This window comes from Phyllobates terribilis, unplaced genomic scaffold (genome assembly GCF_046119375.1).
Source record: "Phyllobates terribilis strain yellow unplaced genomic scaffold, ASM4611937v1 Scaffold_4__5_contigs__length_816908805, whole genome shotgun sequence".
Lineage (NCBI taxonomy): Eukaryota > Metazoa > Chordata > Amphibia > Anura > Dendrobatidae > Phyllobates > Phyllobates terribilis.
The window spans coordinates 88,902,877-88,922,217 of NW_027362764.1; the positions used below are offsets into that span (position 1 = coordinate 88,902,877).

At 43.7% G+C, this 19,341-nt stretch overlaps 1 protein-coding gene across 3 annotated transcripts in view; it reads left to right on the top strand.

The window, feature by feature from the left end:
- Positions 1–2,227: 2,227 nt before the first annotated feature.
- ZEB1 (zinc finger E-box binding homeobox 1) overlaps positions 2,228–19,341 on the top strand; it is a 139,892-nt gene continuing 122,778 nt past the window's right edge. Inside the window, exon 1 of one of the 3 annotated variants that reach the window (XM_073677612.1) lies at positions 2,228–2,383. In XM_073677612.1, the coding sequence (XP_073533713.1) occupies positions 2,326–2,383 (58 nt within the window). In that variant the 5' untranslated portion in view covers positions 2,228–2,325. Of the gene's footprint in view, positions 2,384–3,717; positions 3,812–4,672; positions 4,807–19,341 lie in introns of those variants that run through there. The other 2 variants (XM_073677613.1, XM_073677614.1) reach the window with 2 other exon arrangements.

Here is a 19,341-nt window from a genome sequence, read left to right on the forward strand (position 1 = left end):
ACCAATGATGTCTTTCGCTGCATATAATCGCTGCATCTAAATTGAATGGTTCCATCGACAGTGAGGGTCCGAGCTTATGGACCCCTTCAGGGGCAATGTTATACATCTCAGAATACAGGAAGAATCTTTCATACTTTGTTTTTCCATTGTGCGATGTTTATTTTTTTGTATATTTGTTTGTAAATATAGATCAAGTGTTTAATTTAAAGGGACACATCGCAATGATCCTCACCACAGAACACGATTGCCATTCGCTGAGATGATGAAGAACGGGGGCAGCTGCAGCTCGGTGACATTTATATATATATATCATATGTGAGAAGGAACCAACATAAATGCCACTAATAATGCCAGCGGAGCTTCTGCACTGAGCTTTGGGGCGTTTGTTTCCTCTGCATTTCTTGTATTTTCCATGTGTTGCAGTTTCTCTCTTCACTTCCCCTGTATGATGAAGTGTCAGGGGAGGGGGAGGCTGCAGCAGGGAGCCCCTCCCCACCTGGTTACGTGTCTGGCAGGTGGGCTGCAGCCCTGGCACAGGATGCTGAATAGACACGATGCGTTTCGCAGCAGCAGCAGCAGCAGCTCCTGTCACATTGTGTCACTCAGCTGCCTGGGGAGGGAGGAGAGGAGGAGGGGGATGGCTGCTCCTCCCAGCCCAGGCCCCTCCTCAACATTCAGTACAGCATATTTGATGGTGCCATGTGATGTTCTCCAGAAACAGAGTTGCCCCATGCCCTGCACATGGCTTACCTGCAGATGTCATGCCCAGAAATCTCTCTGCAGAATGCCCTTCACTGCTGCCCCTCTCCTACTGATGCCATGCATGGGCATGTGTCCAGACCTGCCCCTCTACACCTCACTTATTGCTATAGGGGGCACCTCAGTGTCATGGGCACAGCACCACTGATGCCCCTATAGCTGCCATCCTCCTGCACCACCCACTGTTTCTCAGTGTTCCTAACCTGGCACCTAATGCAATTTTTTGGGTGGAGAACAGAGATGGCTCCCTAAGGCACCTTGGTGTTGCATCAATCTGTGGTTGCTCCAAAAAGTCGCACCCAACCCATCATAAGCATTGAGGACTGCAGATTGCACAGATCTGGTTGTGCCAATCTAACCTCCCAGATAGGTCTCTAAAAAAAAAAAAGTCCGTTTCCTGTTATACGTGGCAAAAATAATGTTATCTGCAAATGCACTAAACCCAGACATTAAATGCTGGGACTTGTAGTACTCAGGAGCTGGGGTTGCTGTGACATCTTGCTTTTATATATTATTGGAACCTGCAGCCATCCTTGAATTCAGGTGCCATCTCTCACATGGCTTGCTGGGACTTGTAGTACCACTGAAGCTGGGAAACATTCTGTCAATAGTGTTGCCTATTATTTACAGTAATCTGTGACTGTCAACTACAAGTCCCAACACAACCGGCACGAGCAGGACATGCTTGAACTTGTAGTACCACAGGGGCTGGTTTTGATAGTAAACAATGATGTATTGATTGCATTGGACTCACCCACACCAGATGCTGGGACTTGTAGTACCTGTCAGCCGCTGATGTCATGATCGTGTTATAACATGTGGCTGTCTTGGAACTACAAGTCCCAGCATTACACTACTGTCATGACATGATGGGGCTAGTACTAGATAAATAAGCAGCAAATATAGCTGATTATTATAGCAACCTATGACAGGCCTTACTGTCAGGTGCCAACATCCCCAGCACAGGAAATGCTGAGAGTTGTAGTACTTAAAGGGGATGAGTGAACAGCTGCATTACAACATATACTGGAACTACAAGTCCCAGCAGACTCCAGAAATAACATACTGGGATTTGTAGTACTTAAAGGGGGTGGGTATACAGTTGTCATCACTGAGTTTTTATATCATAGCCTGGAACTACAAGTCTCAGCACACTCCAGATATAACATGATAGGACTTGTAGTATTTATAGGGGCTGAATAAACAGACATGGCATGCTGGGAGTTGTAGTACCACCAGGGCTGAGGCTACATGATGGAAGTGTCAGCACTGTCAGCTTCCTCTTGCAGCAGTGACAGATCCTGTGGAGGTGCAGCCTGCAGACACCTCTCCTGGGTGCACAGGGGGCGCTGCCTGCGTCTCCTCCCCACCTGAGCCCCCCACCCCTGGAAGACCACTAGGGGGGCTGAGGTGATGTCGTAAACGAGAAGTGTCGTAAACCAGGTGCGGACCTCGCCAGGGGGAGAGGAGAGCAGAGCAGGGAGGAGGAGGAGGTGGTGGTGGTGGTGTTAGGAGGGGCGGGGGAGGGAGGTGACTCGAGCATTTAGACACAAGAACGAGAGGATCATGGCGGATGGCCCCAGGTGTAAGCGCAGAAAACAGGCGAACCCCAGGCGGAATAACGGTGAGTGTCCGGGCAGAGGTCGGGGCGGGCTGCGGACAGGAGCCGGGGAGCCGGCCGTGCCTGGCGTGCGGGAGAGCGGCGCCGGGGGCCGGGGCTGTGCGCACCGTTATGTTACCTGCTGCCGCCTCCTCCCTGGACCGTTAGACGCATCTGATCCCAGCACTGTATGCAGAGCGCCGAGCCCGCACTGTGCCCCCCGTGTGCGCCCCCGGACCCCCAACCCAAACTTCCTCCATCCCCCCCCTCCTCCTCATTCTCCAGGTAGGGCAGAAGTAGCGGATCAGCGGCCACGTTATTGTAGGCAGAGGTGGCCGCCGCGGCCGGTCCTGGCCTGCGCTGCTGCCCATCATTGTTACATTGGAGCAGCTTCATGGAACTTTCCTGCATTGTGGGGGGATCGGGGGGCTCCGGAGTTCTGTTACCTGGGAGATAAGGGGGGGCAGGCTTATTCTTCCCATTCTGCTCCCTATTCTGGGGAAGGCACTGTTGCTGCAGTACAAGTGTATTGATTGTGTGTATCCAGCACATCCACTGCCTCATGCTGAGCCCTGCAGTGCTGGGTGCTGGGGCCAGGTAGAGATATATATATATACTGTATGCACATGCCAGGTGAAGCCCACCCTCATTATCCGAGGCTAATAATCCATTCTGCTGCACTAGGACCACCTCAGCTGCTGCAGAACCTCTGTACGCTGCTAAACATGAAGTAGAGTGCTTCTAAAAGCGTGTATGTGTGTGTATATATATATATATAATATATATATATATATATATATATATATATATATATAATTACACACATGTACTTATAAAAAATATATATATTATAATTTTTATATTTTTAAATTTTCTAAACTACCTGCCATAGTGAAATTGTTAATGACCATCTAGCTGCTTAGGTTATAATTAAATTTTTGATGTTGTGTCCCTTTAAGGAGGTAACGGAGATGGTTTTGGGTGTTTTTAAAGATGTTCTGCAGTAGTTTAACTTACTGCAGTGTCATTTTTTTGTTAATTGACAGGTAGCTGGGAGCGACTTTGAGAAGTACAGTACCGTCGCCCTGTGTCCCCACAGATCTGCACCGCTTTCCACTCTGACCTTAAATGGTGGCCTAAATAAGGGGGGGTATTTGCCCCCCCCCCCCTTTACTCCTTTAGCGACGCCCCCTTCACCCATTGGCTTAACCCCTTTGTGCTGTATAGACGCTGCCACTAACCCATCAGGGCTGGCACTGCAGATCTCTGCAGGTCCATCACACAAGGGGTTAATAGAGCAGTTGTATTTGATCATATTTCCACCCACTTTGAAGGTAATTTTCCTACTGGCCGTCACTCCCCTCTTGCTGGTTTCCATTCCTCTTTTTTTCTTTTTAATGACTGATCTGTATCAGGGCTCGGTCCCTATATTGGATGGGTGCCGCTATCTAGGTGCTTGTAGGTTATTTTGGTTGGGTGGTTTCCAGTCTGGGGGGTGAGTGGGTGCTGCTGCTGATGACGACTTTGGGTGCGGTGAAAGCTGGGGAATGGCCTGCAGAAAGTTTTTTTTTTTTTTTTTTCTTCCTTCTTTTGGTCATCGCTCTCCTCCTTCCATAGAGAGGTACCTGCCCGTCTACCAAGGGGTGGTGTCTGTTAGTAGAGAGGGGCCCCCTTTTTATTCCTTACTCCGGCTGCAGCCTATATATGGGAAACATTTACATTTCACACTCCGGCTGCCCCTTATTCTTCTCCCCCCTCCCTGGTCCCCTCCTTTCTCCTCTATACAGTTATTTAGGACTCTCAGCCCATCATTGATGGGCACATTATTTAGGAGGAGTAGACTCTCCCCTGGGCTGAAGTGGGTTAAAATTAAAGATATTTCCTAGTCCAGGAAAATCCAGATGAAGGAAGAAGGGGAGGAAATACTTGTTGTTTTCGCAATCTCCCCCCTCGCTTCCCCCCCACCACCTTCTTCCTTGCTGCTGATGACACTTTGTAGTATTATGGGTTTTGTGATGATGGGACTTCCTGTTTTACAAGGATTGTAAAGGGATGGGATTTGCACTGAGCTGCTGCATGTCATCCCCTATGGCTGTCCTATTATTATATCGCCGACCTGCCATAAGCAGCCTGTATTTAACCCCTCACAAGCCCCCATAGTGGGGATGATGGAATAGGGATGCTTGTTAAGATGCAGGGCAAGGTAAGTTTGGGGGATGCTGATGTTGGAGATGAGGAGGGGGGGCACTTCTTGTCATTGCTGACGACATGTGTTTGGTACGTGGGCATGTGCCACCCAGCGTCGAGACCTGTAAATGTTTACCTGGGTTGGCAAAGGGATTGTGGATTCTATGGAAAATTTTAATCTGCTGCCCTGGATGAGCCCAGGATCTATTGATTGATTATCTACAGGAAATTGCCGCATCAAATGGCAGCTACTGATACAGGTAGAGGAATAATAAAAATAAAAATGGTGTTTAGTTCATTCCTGCAATGCCTGGCAGCCCCCTCCTGCCTCCTCTGATCTCCAGGGAAGCATTGATTTACCTCTTGCAATTTTTTTTCTCTCCTACCTTCTGTCTCAATGCAATTTTTATAAGCTGCTGACATATTGCGTGGTCCGCTTCTTGATGCCCCACCCTGGCGGCAAAGGTGCACTGGGCAGGGATCATAGAAACAAATCTAATTTCTGTTATTATTTTTTTTTTTCCTGACGTCACCATTGTGTCTGTTGTATGTAGATCATCCTGCATTTTATCTCTACTTTTGATGTCAATTTTGTGTCATATTTTTGCAATTTTGTTGACGTAAATAATAAAAAAAATTTGCTTTGTTACATTGTATCATTGATGGAGTTTTGTTTTGATGATTTATTTTTGTTTGTTTGGGTCTATTATTTATTTTCTTTGCTAGATTAATATTCTGATTTCTGGGATTGGGGGGGCATTTTTTTGAAGGAAGGTGCATTAACAGGGGGGAGGATGCTGCTACTAGGTAATGGAAGTTGACAGCCTGTAAACTAATTGAGAGCATTTGGCTCCAGAGCCGGAGTGTATGCACGGGGCGTCGCAGTAATGCCATTGCTCATGTATTATAAAGCTGCATTAGAGGTAGCGTTTTATTACTCATCCATCTCCCTTGCATGGAGGGGAAACAGAATTTTGATAAGCTCTTAAGCCCTTTTGTGGTGTGTGGTGCTGTCTGGGCAATGCACTGGAGTAGTGCGGAGTATTATCTATCTGCTCAGTCCACTAACCGTCAGGACAAATGCTATTAAAGGTCTGTACAGATACAGCGGGGGAGGAGTCCGCTCCAAAGAATGACTTGCTATTTTCTCCTTTCTAAAATGTCATTCAGTGGGTGAGGTGAGGCTGACCTCTACTTTGAAACGCGTCAGCTGGATGGGGCGACTGGCCCACGGCGGACCAGGGGACCGTAGAGACAAACCTAAAAAGATGAGCTTGGCCTCGAATGACTCATATCTACTTGTATATACAGGAAAAACCTTTTACAGATGTAGCAGAGCTGAGTCAGTCATAATGTCTAAGGGTCTGTGCACACATTGCATTTTTCTTTTCTGTGCAGCTTTGTCCCAACCAGCAAAGTGAATGAGAATCCTGAAGCCTCATGCACACGTTGCTTATTTTTATTTTTTTCTTTCAGCTTTCAGTCTGCAGCCTGTCACTCAATTCTTTCAGCGTTTTTTGCTGCTTATTTCACTCAAACTAATGAAAAAATCTGCACCAAAAAAAAAAAAAAACATCAAAAAACGCACCTAGTTTCCTGCCAAGAGATGCAGAAATGTCTGCAAATGCCCTAATTCTCTTTTATGCTGTAGGTTTGCTTGCATTTTCTTTGCTACCATAAATGGCAAAAGCAAAAATTTATCAAATTTTTCATATGAGTTTGACAGCAAAGTCGGCTCTGCTACATCTGTATTATTAATGCCAATGGGAATCCTACTATTAGCATGTGCATCTAGAACACTATTCTTGGTGACTAAGATATGAGCTGAGTTTGTCATCGCATATTGAAATGTTTACAGGCAAACGTATAACATGATTGGCACCGGTATGGCGGAGTTGAATTTGTAATTTGGCGAGGTGTTGCGATCATACAGTGGGTTTATTGCATAAAACAGTTCGGCTCTGCTTCATCCGTGTATCCGAAATGCAGAATCCAGGCGGCAGTGTCTGCACTGAACGCGCTGCTACTTATTTCTAAATGTGACCTCTGGTTGCTATCTATATCCCCTCCGCTTCAGGACGTTAACTTAAAGGTGTTAACAAGTGTCAGGACGTCAGGTGGCGGTGACGCCGGGGATACTGCATTCTTTGTTGCATCGTCCTCCCCCATTTTAACTTCTACTTTCAACCTGGTATCGTGTTCTCTGGAGCTCGATTTGAAACTTTCATTTGGGGAATAGAGGAATTCGGCCTAAGTGAGCATTCCAGGCTCGCTCTATAAGGTCCGATGAATTCTCTGGTTTGTGGGAGGGGAGAAAAAAAACTAATTCTTATTATTATTATTTGCGTTGTAGCATTTTATTTATTTTTTTTTAACTGTCCTTAGTACCGCATCAACGTAACGTTTACAGCCTCTCGCTGCAGGAGTTTGAATCCTTGCGTCGCTGCTTTGTTGGACTATGTTCACATTTTGAGGCATTCGAAATAGAAAAAAAAAATTCAAGTGGAATTGGCTTCTGGATCCATTCCTTTTTTAGATTGGACAGCGCCTGGTTTGATTGCGGATTCCACTTCTTCAAAAAGATGACCTACTTTTTTCAAAACTTCTTTAGGACCAAAAAAAAAAAAAAAAAAAGTTCAAGAAACTTTTTTCGCATGAGCAGAATCGTGGATTTTTTTCATGGAAATAAAAAAGTTTCCGAAGTGGTTTAGAAGAAAATCTTGGGAGAGGATCCCACCCCTCTGCACCACCCTCCTCCAAAAATGAAATATTTCCATTTTTAATATCCTTTCACAAAGTAGCAGTTGTAATAATATTAGCAAATCCCTCCAATTAGAAATGTATAGTTCTTCTGATTAGCGATGTCACTTACCCATTGTGCAGTTCATTTTAGTAGCTTAGGTATCATAGTTGTTAGTAACGATCAGTTGTAACCATGGATATCTAAGCTAGTTCAATGCCCTTCACATGGGGTAAGTGACATAGCAAATCATAAGAACTATACTGCATTTCTAATTAGAGATATTTGCTGATATTATTAATAATATTACACCTATTGGGATAGGATCTTGGAGATGGGAATACCCCTTTAAATTTACAGATGGCCGCTTCTCAGGTCTGTGCCTTCCGTCATAGCCTATTGGCTTCCATTATAATATCTAAAAAAAAAAAAATAAATAAATAAAAAAATTGTGCCAAGTGGACACTCTTTTGCCCTCAGTCGGGTGAATAAAGCCCTGTGGGTCATATGTTTTCTAGAAATGCCCAGAGCTTTCCCAGAATATAACCCTATGTTTACACTTAACCCCGCTCTCCAAAACTCTTTTATGCAAATTTGCCGAATTTTGTAATGATTTACCCTGACTGCTGGAAGGCCGAGCGACGGCCCCGTGTTCTTGTCATCACAGCCATATTGGTTGCCACCCAACTTGCCCAGAATATAAAGAACGGCTCTAGGAAATGGGCAACTTGATGGATCGGGGATAATTGAAGGAATTCTGTTTTTTTTTTTTGTTTTTTTTTTTATTTTTTTTTAATTAGTAATTTTTGCATATTTCTTTGCGCTATTGCTGGTCCTCCTCCTGCGTTGAGACGTGGGTTCCTCTATAGTAAGGCGTTTTCTTCTCGCTTGTTCTAGTAGGAGGCTCCCGATTGTTCTCTGACATTTCCGTCACTCTGATGTCCGACGTTTCATATACAAGCTCTTATTTAAGGATTATCAGATTTGTATCCTTAACGTATCGGACCAGTTATGTTATATGATCTATAGATGTAGCAGAGCTATGGGAATGTTGTGAAACCTTCAAAAACTGTCCATGCTGGGCCCATGATCTCTTGAGGACAGGCCGTTTCTGCTGTCTGATTTTTGGATTTTGGTGACAGATTCACTTGTAGTTCTAGATTGCAGAAAAAGCCACAAAATCATCAAGGAGACTGAAGTTGATGGCTAAAGGCTCAAGTATGCGACCATATTACTGACTGGAATAAACGTATGGACCCATATAGTGTCACATTCCGTTACTTGTCATATGGCGGTGTGTTTAGGGGGCACCATGTGGCAGAAATGTAAAATTTTGGTAATTGTCATTTATAGACGCTTCCAGCAATGTGTGTAATTTTCAGCGTTTCTGCTGCGCCCTCCTGGGACAGCCAAATAGTATTAATTTAAATCCATGGGCTGAGCCTGCGGACCAGGAATAGCAACGTGCGGGAGAGCAGAGGACATATTAAAATAGAACGGCCATGGAGGCAACTAGAGGGGAGGACAAGTCTTCTCACTGCTCTTTCGTTATGCAGTCAGCACCTTTTCCTGAGTGATTGGACCCATATCTTTTATTTATTTTTTTTCCAAAAGTGAGGACAAATAAAAACTATTAGTTTTAATTGGCACGGGGGGAGGGGAAAGTCTTAAGATTCACTCAAGTTTCCCAGCACGGGTGATCTGACCTCATCCTCCAAGAGGACTGGACTGAAGTTTGTCGGATCCGCTAATATATTATTTTTCTAGAGATTACCAAAAAAATAAATGTGTGTAATGCATATATGCTTTTAGTCTACAATTTAGATGTAACGGATGGGGGTGGCTTAAAAAGGACCTGTCACTTTCTGTATGCATCCTCCTGTCACTTGCTGTATGTAACGGCTGCTGTTCTCCTGAATCTGGTGATGTTCGTCTTTTGTTCCTGCACCCCTCTATTCTTGAGATGGGCCCCCTCTCCTCTAAATGTAAATCTGGCCTTCAGGCATTTGGGCGCGTAGTCCTCAACTCTTGAGTCTTCTTTAAGACCACACCCCATTGACTAATAAAAACAGATTTAAATAGAAGAGTGAGGCCATGTCTCAAGAACGGAGAGGAGCAGGAACAAAAGAAAAACATTACCGGCGTCAGGAAAAAGGTGGCATTCTCAAAAGGTAATATAATAAAAATATATATATATTTATTTTATTGCAAGTGACAAACTGTCTTTGAGGGGTTGTCTGGACTCTGAAGAAAACTAAATGTAGATAAAGACACAAATACCAAATTTACCTATATTCACTCATCAATTATTATTATTATTTTTTTTTTTGCTGCAGTAATGATGGCACAGTCTACGCAATCGCTGGCCTCAGCAGTGTTCAGCACAAGATCGCCAAGGCCAGTGATTGGCTGCAGCGGTTATGTTGATAGATGCTGACATAATCACTGCAGCAAGGTAAGTAGTCCGGTAGGGAGCGCCGGAGCTGCAGTGGATTATTCTCAGAGTCCTTTAGTTACTTATTGCCGTTTCTTCCTTAAAATGAAAAATTTAGAATTTTTTTAAAGTAAGAAAAATGTCTTTTAAACTTTTTTTTTTTTTTTTTTTTTACATTTTCAATGATTGTGCTTTTTGCTCAGTACTTGCTGTGGGGTCAGATGCTGCCTCCTGGCTCTGGGGTAGAGGAAGGTGTGTGCAGAGCGCAGTCTTGATCCGCGCCGCCTGTCAAGTCATCCTTCAGCTAAACTCATTACATTGTATTGTGAATTCTGATCTCATCCAGGTCTGGAGCCATCTGCTCCGCTCATCCAGATTACGCAGGGCTCATACATGGCCGTGTCTGTGCTACCGGAGTCATTGTGCTGTGGATTTGTATCTCGTCCACAGGGGGAGCGCCCCTTGAGGTGCCGTTTTTATAGGAAACATGCACCAAATAAAATATAACAACATTCAATACCACAAATGCTACAAATTAGGACGTTAATCACCCGCTAAGAAGTGGCCATGTTTTCAATCAAAAGATTAGTGTTTGACCTTCCAGCTCGCCAATAGCCGTGTGTACATGAAGATGGGGGTGACGACACTTTATTTAAATGTTATGGTGGTATAAAGTGCTCTCTGGACTTGTGGTGAAATAAAATAAAGTACATTGGTTTATTGGGGCTGCTTCCCTAAAATATATTAATCTATTTTTCCTCTGACAATCATTCAGTATCGACTTCGCAGAATACAGGCTACTTCCAAGGTATAAATCATAAGTAGTATTATATTCTAGTATAGTCATATATTGACTTTTTTTATATTTTTGGTTGACATCTTTTTTTTATTTATTGAAAGGACTTTTCCACTTTTCAACTGTTTGTGTAAATTTTGTGTTTTGCCATGAAAAAAATATCAAAATCAGACACTACTTGCCCTCCCCGGGTTTAGTACTTTGTCTCCGTCACTACTACAGTGACTCTACATAGGCTGAAAAGCAAAAACCATAATATATAATAAACATATAATTTATTAGTGGCTTTTGAGATATCTCATCATATTATAATGATATTTTAGTTTTTGCTGAGTAGGTGACTTTAAAGAGGACCTGTGGACAGTTTTTTACTCTTCTAATGTCTTCTGCTCCCCTGAGTATTTCAGCTTTTGTTGTTTTTTTTTCAAATCCCCCATACGGTTCCAGAGATATGGGGCCTTTTATTTAGTGCTAATTTTAAAAGGTCTTTCCAAAGGGGTGTGGCTGACAGGGCTCCTTGGGGGCGGGTCTTTAGGCTGCTTTGCATTATCCCGTGAGTCATGCCCCCTTGGCAAAGAACACAAAAATTAATAATAACCCCTATCTCTGGAACTGTGTGATGGATTTTTTTTGGGGGGGGGGGGGGGGCAAACAATTAAAAATGGAATATTCAGGAGAGCAGCGGGAATGAAATAAGAGCACAATCTGGCCACTTCTAACCCGGTGACCGAACCTGTTTAAGAAAAAAAAGGGTGTGGGGGAGAATAAAAATGTATGCTCTTTTTGGAAATGGCTCGCCAGTTTGCATCAACATACATGAGTGCTAGGGGCGTATGGACGCACGGCGGGTGTACAGCGTCGAATACTCCTGGCGTAGACTTTCAGTGTAGTCATAAATGAGATGTGACCAGAACCTCGGAGCTTGTGCTTAAACCCTGCGGGGTCAGTACAGAGACTGGTCCAATAGCAGAATATAATCGCGGTATTATATTATAATACGGCCGTATACATGAACCCGTAGTTGTCGTATTATACTGCCTGTATTATGGCTGCAATTCCTGGCCTGACCCCGGGTATCCTGACCTGAACTAAAAGCTTTTATAGGCATATATGACCCTACTGGGTTGGGTCACGAGACCCGCGGTGGGGGCGGAAACTGCGCCTACAGCCACACACTGATTGCATCTGCAGGAAAATCTTATCTAACCTGATCTTTTGAGTTTCAGGTTCACAACTGTTGATTCATTTGGATACCATTCCAGATAAAGCCTAGTTCATACTCTGCAGCTCTTGCTTATCTTGGCTGCTGCAGTATTGTACCGCAGTGACAATGTTGGTGTATTTAAGAAAAAAAAAAAATCCCATTCACACTGGCCCACCTGTTTTCTATGACACGCTTTTTTTTTCCCTCTTACAAACCACATTAGACTCTATCCCTGGTATGTGTATCAGGAGGGGTGAGGGGGATGTAAAGACCAGACGAAAAAATGCAATAAAGGTATCTCTATGGCTGCGTTGCAATGGTGAAACCTATGCATAAAACATCTTTCAATATTTTCATTACATAATCTTGTGTAAACCCCCCCCCCCCCCCCCCCCCCCCCCAATCTTCCTCCAAGTTAAATCTGATCTTGTTTTCCATACTCATGATGGCCGTCTGCTAATTGTGCTCATTTCTTAATGGGCTTTTATGAAGGGGCTGCCTTTTCCTGTCATCTTCCTAGGCTGCCTATGGTTCACCCCAACTGATTTATTGAAGCCAATGCTCTATGGTGTGGATTATCCCTTAAACCTGGACAGGCAGGGGTCCTTAAGGAATGTGGATGAGGACCCTTTGTCTTCCTAAGTTTGGAGTGGTGTGTTTTTTTTTTTTTTTTTTTTTTTTTTTTACTTTCCCCCTTTTTGATTGATTGGCATCTCGGTCATTCATGGATGCAGGTGTCTGACCAGTTCTTACAAAAGGACCTCTCTGAGCTTTCTTCTCCAATTCTCAAGACCTCACATGATTATGATGTGGTGTGTGTGTATGATATATATATATATATATATTATAATTATACACTGCTCAAAAAAATAAAGTGAACACTCAAATAACAAATCCTAGATCTGAATGGATGAAATATTCTCATTGAATACTTTGTTCTGTACAAAGTTGAATGTGCTGACAACAAAATCACACAAAAATCATCAATGGAAATCAAATTTATTAACCAATGGAGGCCTGGATTTGGAATCACCCCCAAAATTAAAGTGGAAAAACACACTACAGGCTGATCCAACTTTGATGTAATGTCCTTAAAACAAGTCAAAATGAGGCTCAGTATTGTGTGTGGCCTCCACGTGCCTGTATGACCTCCCTACAACGCCTGGGCATGCTCCTGATGAGGTTGCGGATGGTCTCCTGTGGGATCTCCTCCCAGACCTGGACTAAAGCATCCTCCAACTCCTGGACAGTCTGTGGTGCAACGTGATGTTGGTGGATGGAGCGAGACATGATGTCCCAGATGTGCTCAATCGGATTCAGGTCTGGGGAATGGACGGGCCAGTCCATAGCTTCAATGCCCTCATCTTGCAGGAACTGCTGACACACTCCAGCCACATGAGGTCTGGTATTGTCCTGCATTAGGAGGAACCCAGGGCCAACCGCACCAGCATATGGTCTCACAAGGGGTCTGAGGATCTAATCTCTGTACCTAATGGCAGTCAGGCTACCTCTGGTGAGCACATGGAAGGCTGTGCGGCCCTCCAAAGAAATGCCACCCCACACCATTACTGACCCGCTGCCAAACCGGTCATGCTGAAGGATGTTGCAGGCAGCAGATCGCTCTCCACGGCGTCTCCAGACTCTGTCACGTCTGTCACATGTGCTCAGTGTGAACCTGCTTTCATCTGTGAAGAGCACAGGGCGCCAGTGGCGACTTTGCCAATCCTGGTGTTCTGTGGCAAATGCCAAGCGTCCTGCACAGTGTTGGGCTGTGGGCACAACCCCCATCTGTGAACGTCGGGCCCTCATACTACCCTCATGGAGTCGGTTTCTAACCGTTTGTGCAGACACATGCACATTTGAGGCCTGCTGGAGGTCATTTTGCAGGGCTCTGGCAGTGCTCCTCCTGTTCCTCCTTGCACAAAGGCGGAGGTAGAGGTCCTGCTACTGGGTTGTTGGCCTCCTCCACGTCTCCTGGTGTACTGGCCTGTCTCCTGGTAGCACCTCCAGCCTCTGCACACTACGCTGACAGACACAGCAAACCTTCTTGCCACAACTCGCATTGATGTGCCATCCTGGATGAGCTGCACTACCTGAGCAACTTCTGTGGGTTGTAGAGTCCTTCTCATGCTACCACGAGTGTGAAAGCACGACCAACATTCAGAAGTGACCAAAACATCAGCCAGAAAACATTGGTACTGAGATGTGGTCTATTGTCCCCCACCTGCAGAACCACTCCTTTATTGAGGGTGTCTTGATAATTGTCAATAATTTCCATCTATTGTCTATTCCATTTTCCCAACAGGGGGTGGGGGGGCGGAAACAAAAACGCACCAAAATTTCCATCAGCGTTTTTTTTCATCGTTTTTGATAGCAGAATAGAATGGGGTTCTATTTTTATTTTATTTTTATTTTTTTTTCCACAGAACTTTATGTACGTGCATAAATAGAGACAGAAGGACAGTGAAAAAACGCAGCAAAACAAGTGTTTTTTTTGGGGGGGTTTTTTACACAGCTGATTTCCTGCCTGAGAGCAGTTTTGCTAAAGATTTGTGACATAAAAAAACCCCAACATGTGTGACCATAGCCTAAACATTGGGAATTTGTCCAGCTGAAAATAGAGAATAGTCTAACTAAAGGTGCAGTCAGACGGCTGTATAAATCGGAACACTCTGCACGGACTGGCTGGCGGCTCTCCCTACCGAGTATTTCTATGTAGCTGTCACACTCTGGTCGGGAGAGCCGCCGTCTAGTCCATGCACTGCCTGAACCTGAGCACCCCCCTTTCCATCAAATCAAGAGGTAGAAGCAGAAAGTGTTTGTTTTTTTTTGCTTTTTAGCTTACACGTGGATTGTCACCTGGATTTCCCACACTCCAGATTGGCAAATCCTGGTTCTCATGTAACTTTTTTATTGAAATCAATAAGAATCTGGGTGCTTTTCTTGAAAAATGTTCTAATCTTTGCTAGATTTATGGGGATGGGATGTAAGGCTACGTGTACACGTTGAGTATGTGAAAAAACGCTGCAAAACCGCTGAAAGAATTGAATTGACTTCCCCCTGTCTTGGGGAAACTGGCATCAGCATAAGGCCACATTCACACGTTCAGTTTTTGGTCAGTATTTTACATCAGTATATATGTCAAAACCAGGTTTGGAACAATCAGAGGAAAAGTATAATAGAAACACATCACCACTTCTGTATTTATCACCCACTCCTGTTTGTTTTTTTTTCTTACAAATACTGATGTAAAATACTGAATGTGTGAACGTGGCCTTACAGGGCTTCTTGCCTTCTGGATTAACACCATTAGGATTATAGGTTGGACTTTGATTGCGGTTGTCTCGCGGTTTTTACTCCACAGCCGTTAACCATTGGCAAAGCAACGAGGCCTAAGGAATGTTCACACAAGGGATCTGCTAGAAAATCCACGGCAAAAACAAACTCTGGATGATCTTTCCCTTATAAGGCCACGTTCACACAGCAGTATTTTGGTCAGTATTTCACATTAGTCATTTGTAAGCCAAAATTAGGAGTGGGTGATTAGTACAGAAGTGGTGACTTGTTTCTATTATACTTTCCCTCTGATTGTTCCTCACCTGATTTTGGCTTATAAATACTGATGTAAAATACTGAACATGTGAACGTGGCCTTACATTGATGTACACTTTTTTTTTTTTTTTTTTTTTTACGCACAAGTAAATCACAATGAATTTGCTCTAACCCAAATTAAAATCAACAATTTTTTTTTTCTACAACACTCATGGCTGAACCCCACCACAAGTTCTGTGCAAGAAATCCAAGACTGTAGGAAAGTTTTCAAAAATTATTTTATAGCTTTGACTTTAATTTATTATTGCCTATTGTGCTCTTTATAAAGCTTTTTCTACTTTTTTAGTAGATTTTCAAGATCACATGGTATATAGGCCCATAGAATAACAGGGGGGAAATATCCTATGAGCATCGGCATGTGATGTGCTCCTATGATTCTGAAGCTTCATGTCCTGTCACGTATCGTCTCCCGAAAGAGCTCTTCTTCTTCTTCTTTTTTGGTTGAGAAAACTATTAATCCCAGCGGAGAACAGCTGAAAGTATTCTGAGTTTTCCTGCCCTGTCAATAAAGTTGTGTATTCTGTATGAACTGCAGATTCCCCAGCTGAAAAGAAAAAGAAAAACACTTCTTTGGCTCTCAAGTCTTCATTTAGAGTTTTTCTTCTTCACTGCAGGAGTTTGAAGATGCAAGCTGGGGTCACGTTCTCCCACCCTCTTACTTTTCCCTCCCCCTTGCCCCTAGCGGGTAATTTTTTTTTTTTCCCTTGCAGCCACATGGGCTATATCACAATAGTTGCTTTTCTTTTTTTCCCTTTTTTTTTTTTTAGGATGTCTATTGAAATAGATGACTAATCGCTTCTTAGAGAGAGAAGAAAAATAGAAACTGAAATAAAAATACGAAAAAAAGTAAAAAAAAAAAACAAAACAATCCACATAACAAAAGTAAAAAAAAAAAAAAAAAATATATATATATATATATATATATTACATACCCCATAGCCCTTTTGCAGGGGGCCATGTATATGGCAATGTTGGTGCATCATGTACAGATGTTTCTCAGCTTATGTGTTTTTAGATGAGCTTATTGGTTGTACAGATATGGCCGCATAGTGCGACTGTAGCAGCCGATGCTGTTTTTGGCCTGATTGGCACATAACCAAGCAACTGTACATTCACTTTTGGTCTAAAAAAAAAAAAAAAAAAAAAAAAAAAAGAAAAGAAGATTAAGGATCGGGTTCTGCTAAAAGCCTCAAGAAATCGATCTAAATTCAGTGCCTGCGAAGGGGGTCCATAAAAGGTCCTAATTTTTTATTTTAAAAAAACAAACACACCTAATAAAGTCAGAAAGCTGCACGTCTAATCTACTGCCTAACAGTAATGCACAAATTGTGACAATAATATATATATTTCTTTCTTAGATGGTTGACTTGCATAGAATAAAAGTTGCGTCCCGAATCCGTAATCAGCGCTGCCGGCTTTTGCAGCTGCCACCAGACCCTCAGATCTCTGCCTCTAAGGGCTTGTATCCATATGAAAAGATATCCGAGCCCGGAGCCTAAACACAAGTTCTCCAGCGCTGGATCTGCAGCCTTGTGAGGTTTAGTTTTCTTCTTGGCAATCACGAACATCAAACCACAAGTTGTGGAATATTTTTTTCCCTCTGTTGGGTTTTCTGTCCAGCGGAGGTGGCGTTGTGGCCTCAATCCTTGTATCCCACTTGTGCACGTTGGAGTGACAGCTGGGTCCTCCCCGCTCCTTTGTGAGCCCATCATTCCCAGCTATTGCAGACATGGAAATTGCTGCATGTGTTGCCCCCCTGCCCCCTCCCCCAGTGCGGTCACTCTTGGTAAATTACCAGTCATCTTACAATTCAGGCCTGGTCCAGCCGTCCATTGTTGCAGCCGGCTCTCTGCATAGGGATTATTTTGGGCTATTGGATGGCTATCATTGCCGGCCGGCTTCTTCTGCATTAATCTCTGAATGGATTTTGTTCGTACAGCTGTGCTATGTTGGTAGATTTTTATATATTCTATCTTGCATTTAGTAATTCAGAGAATCAGAAACTGGAAGTCACGGAGCATCTATCTCAAAACATTAATACAGTGTGAATCTTTTGACAACTATAAAAACAGAACCAGGTATAGGAAATGTAGAGGTGTTATATCCTTTTTCTATGGCTGTGCATGTGCACTTAACTGTTCGACCACTCTCGGGGTTCTGGATAAGAGTTGTCTTAAGACCTCCATTTTTGACAATTGCATGGGGTGTATAATTAAAATTGGGTAGTCTGGTCATATGATATTAATGGCCTTAGAATAGGTCATCAGTATCAGATCAGTGCGGACCGCCGACCCAACTGATCGGATACCTACAGCCTTGGCGGCAGGCAATGTAAACACTGAACAGAGCTGCACTGCGCAGCTACATTGTGTGTAGCAGCCGCTGCTAAGTCCTGCAGATCAGATTTTATTCCAAAGAACTGCTCTTTGGCTTGGTTATAGTTTGACGTTGCAATTTGTTCAGGGTGGCCGGTCTCCTTGGCAAGGAGTGCAGCGCTTACAACCTCTTTTTCTTTCTGTATGCCACAATCTGACCAACTTCAGTGCCCCTGACCTCATCCAATTCTGCGGGGGCAAAGCGGTCTCTGCTTGCAGCTTCGGAGAGCGCGCAGTTTGGGCGAGAGGTGGGACAACAGTGATGCTGATCTGAACTGTCAGTCAACAGGAGGCCGGGGAGCGGTGCGCTCCTGAAGACAGATCATGAAACAAACAGTTTAAGAAGTACTAGTCCAAAAACTCAGGATGTAAGAAGTATTATGGATAATGGGGTATTCCAGCCGCCAACATTTATTACTTCTCCTCTGCGTGTAGAAAGTTTAAGGTTGGTTGAGGTTCTACCACTTAAGCCACCACTGATCTCTGGTGCTGCACCCGTTGGCTCACCCCTCGCCCTCCATACACCATTTGCTCGGCCGTTTCCATACTAGCGGTAGCACTTTTCCTTGATCGCCATCCATTTAACCTACTCTTCCATCCCGTCTGCGTGCTGTTATTGGGGGAGTTGGGGCATCGGTGTCATTAGGTTTCCCAGCGATGCTGGAACAATTGGTTGGACCTCCCAAAAATCTACCTGGTAGGTGATAAATGTTTTTGCCTGGGTTACCCTATTACTGGTCATCACATCTCATCCATAAAGAACATCCGTTCTGCCCTAAGTAATATTGCCTTCCAGTCCTTTTATCAATTTTAATGTTCTTAAATATATCTTTAGAATCCTGGGTTGATTTTTACATTAAATCCTACAAATGACGAATCAGATGGAATTATTGGCTGGGAACGGATGCATATTAAAGCTTTATATCTTGCAGACTTGCGATAACCTCCCGACACCTATCACTGAGTACAGGCGAATGCGGATTTCTGCCAGTAATATGTCAGACTGCCATTTTTTATTTTTTTTTCCCCCTATGAAGAATTTATGGACGGCGAGCCAGGTTATTTAATTTGTCATCAAAGAGAAAATGCAAAGAAGCGAAGTAACTGACCTATAAATCCTCTGAATCGGAGCCTGCGGTACCTCGGGTATTAAATAATTCCAGGTACATTGTCCATGGGAGGGTGATTCTTTTTATAGGTGAAAAATTTAGTAAATATTTTCACATTTAAAGAAGGACCAAGACCTGAACATTAAAGTTCCAGGACGTCTGTGAGATGCGTTTTGTATTTTTTTTTTTTTTTGTTCCCCCGTGACGACCTTTTTTCCTGCTCTGGTAGCTCCGTGTTGGTTCTGGGTCTCTTTGCAACCAGTTAGATCTTTTATCTCCTTCCTAAGCTAGAAAAAAATATTAGAAACTGGATTCTAATCAGTTGCTAATAGTCAAGCAAAAATTTCCAGGACCTTGTGGTCCCGTTTCCGCCTCTTAATAGGTCCCCATGACGTAACATAATGAACGTTATCTAAGGACGTGCCGGGGTAGACGAGGATAGTGGAAGGCTTGCAGGTCTCTGGTCCGGTGGCCAAGGACTACTGACTTGGGTCGCTTGGCCAGGGTTCTGCAAATCTTTGCAGA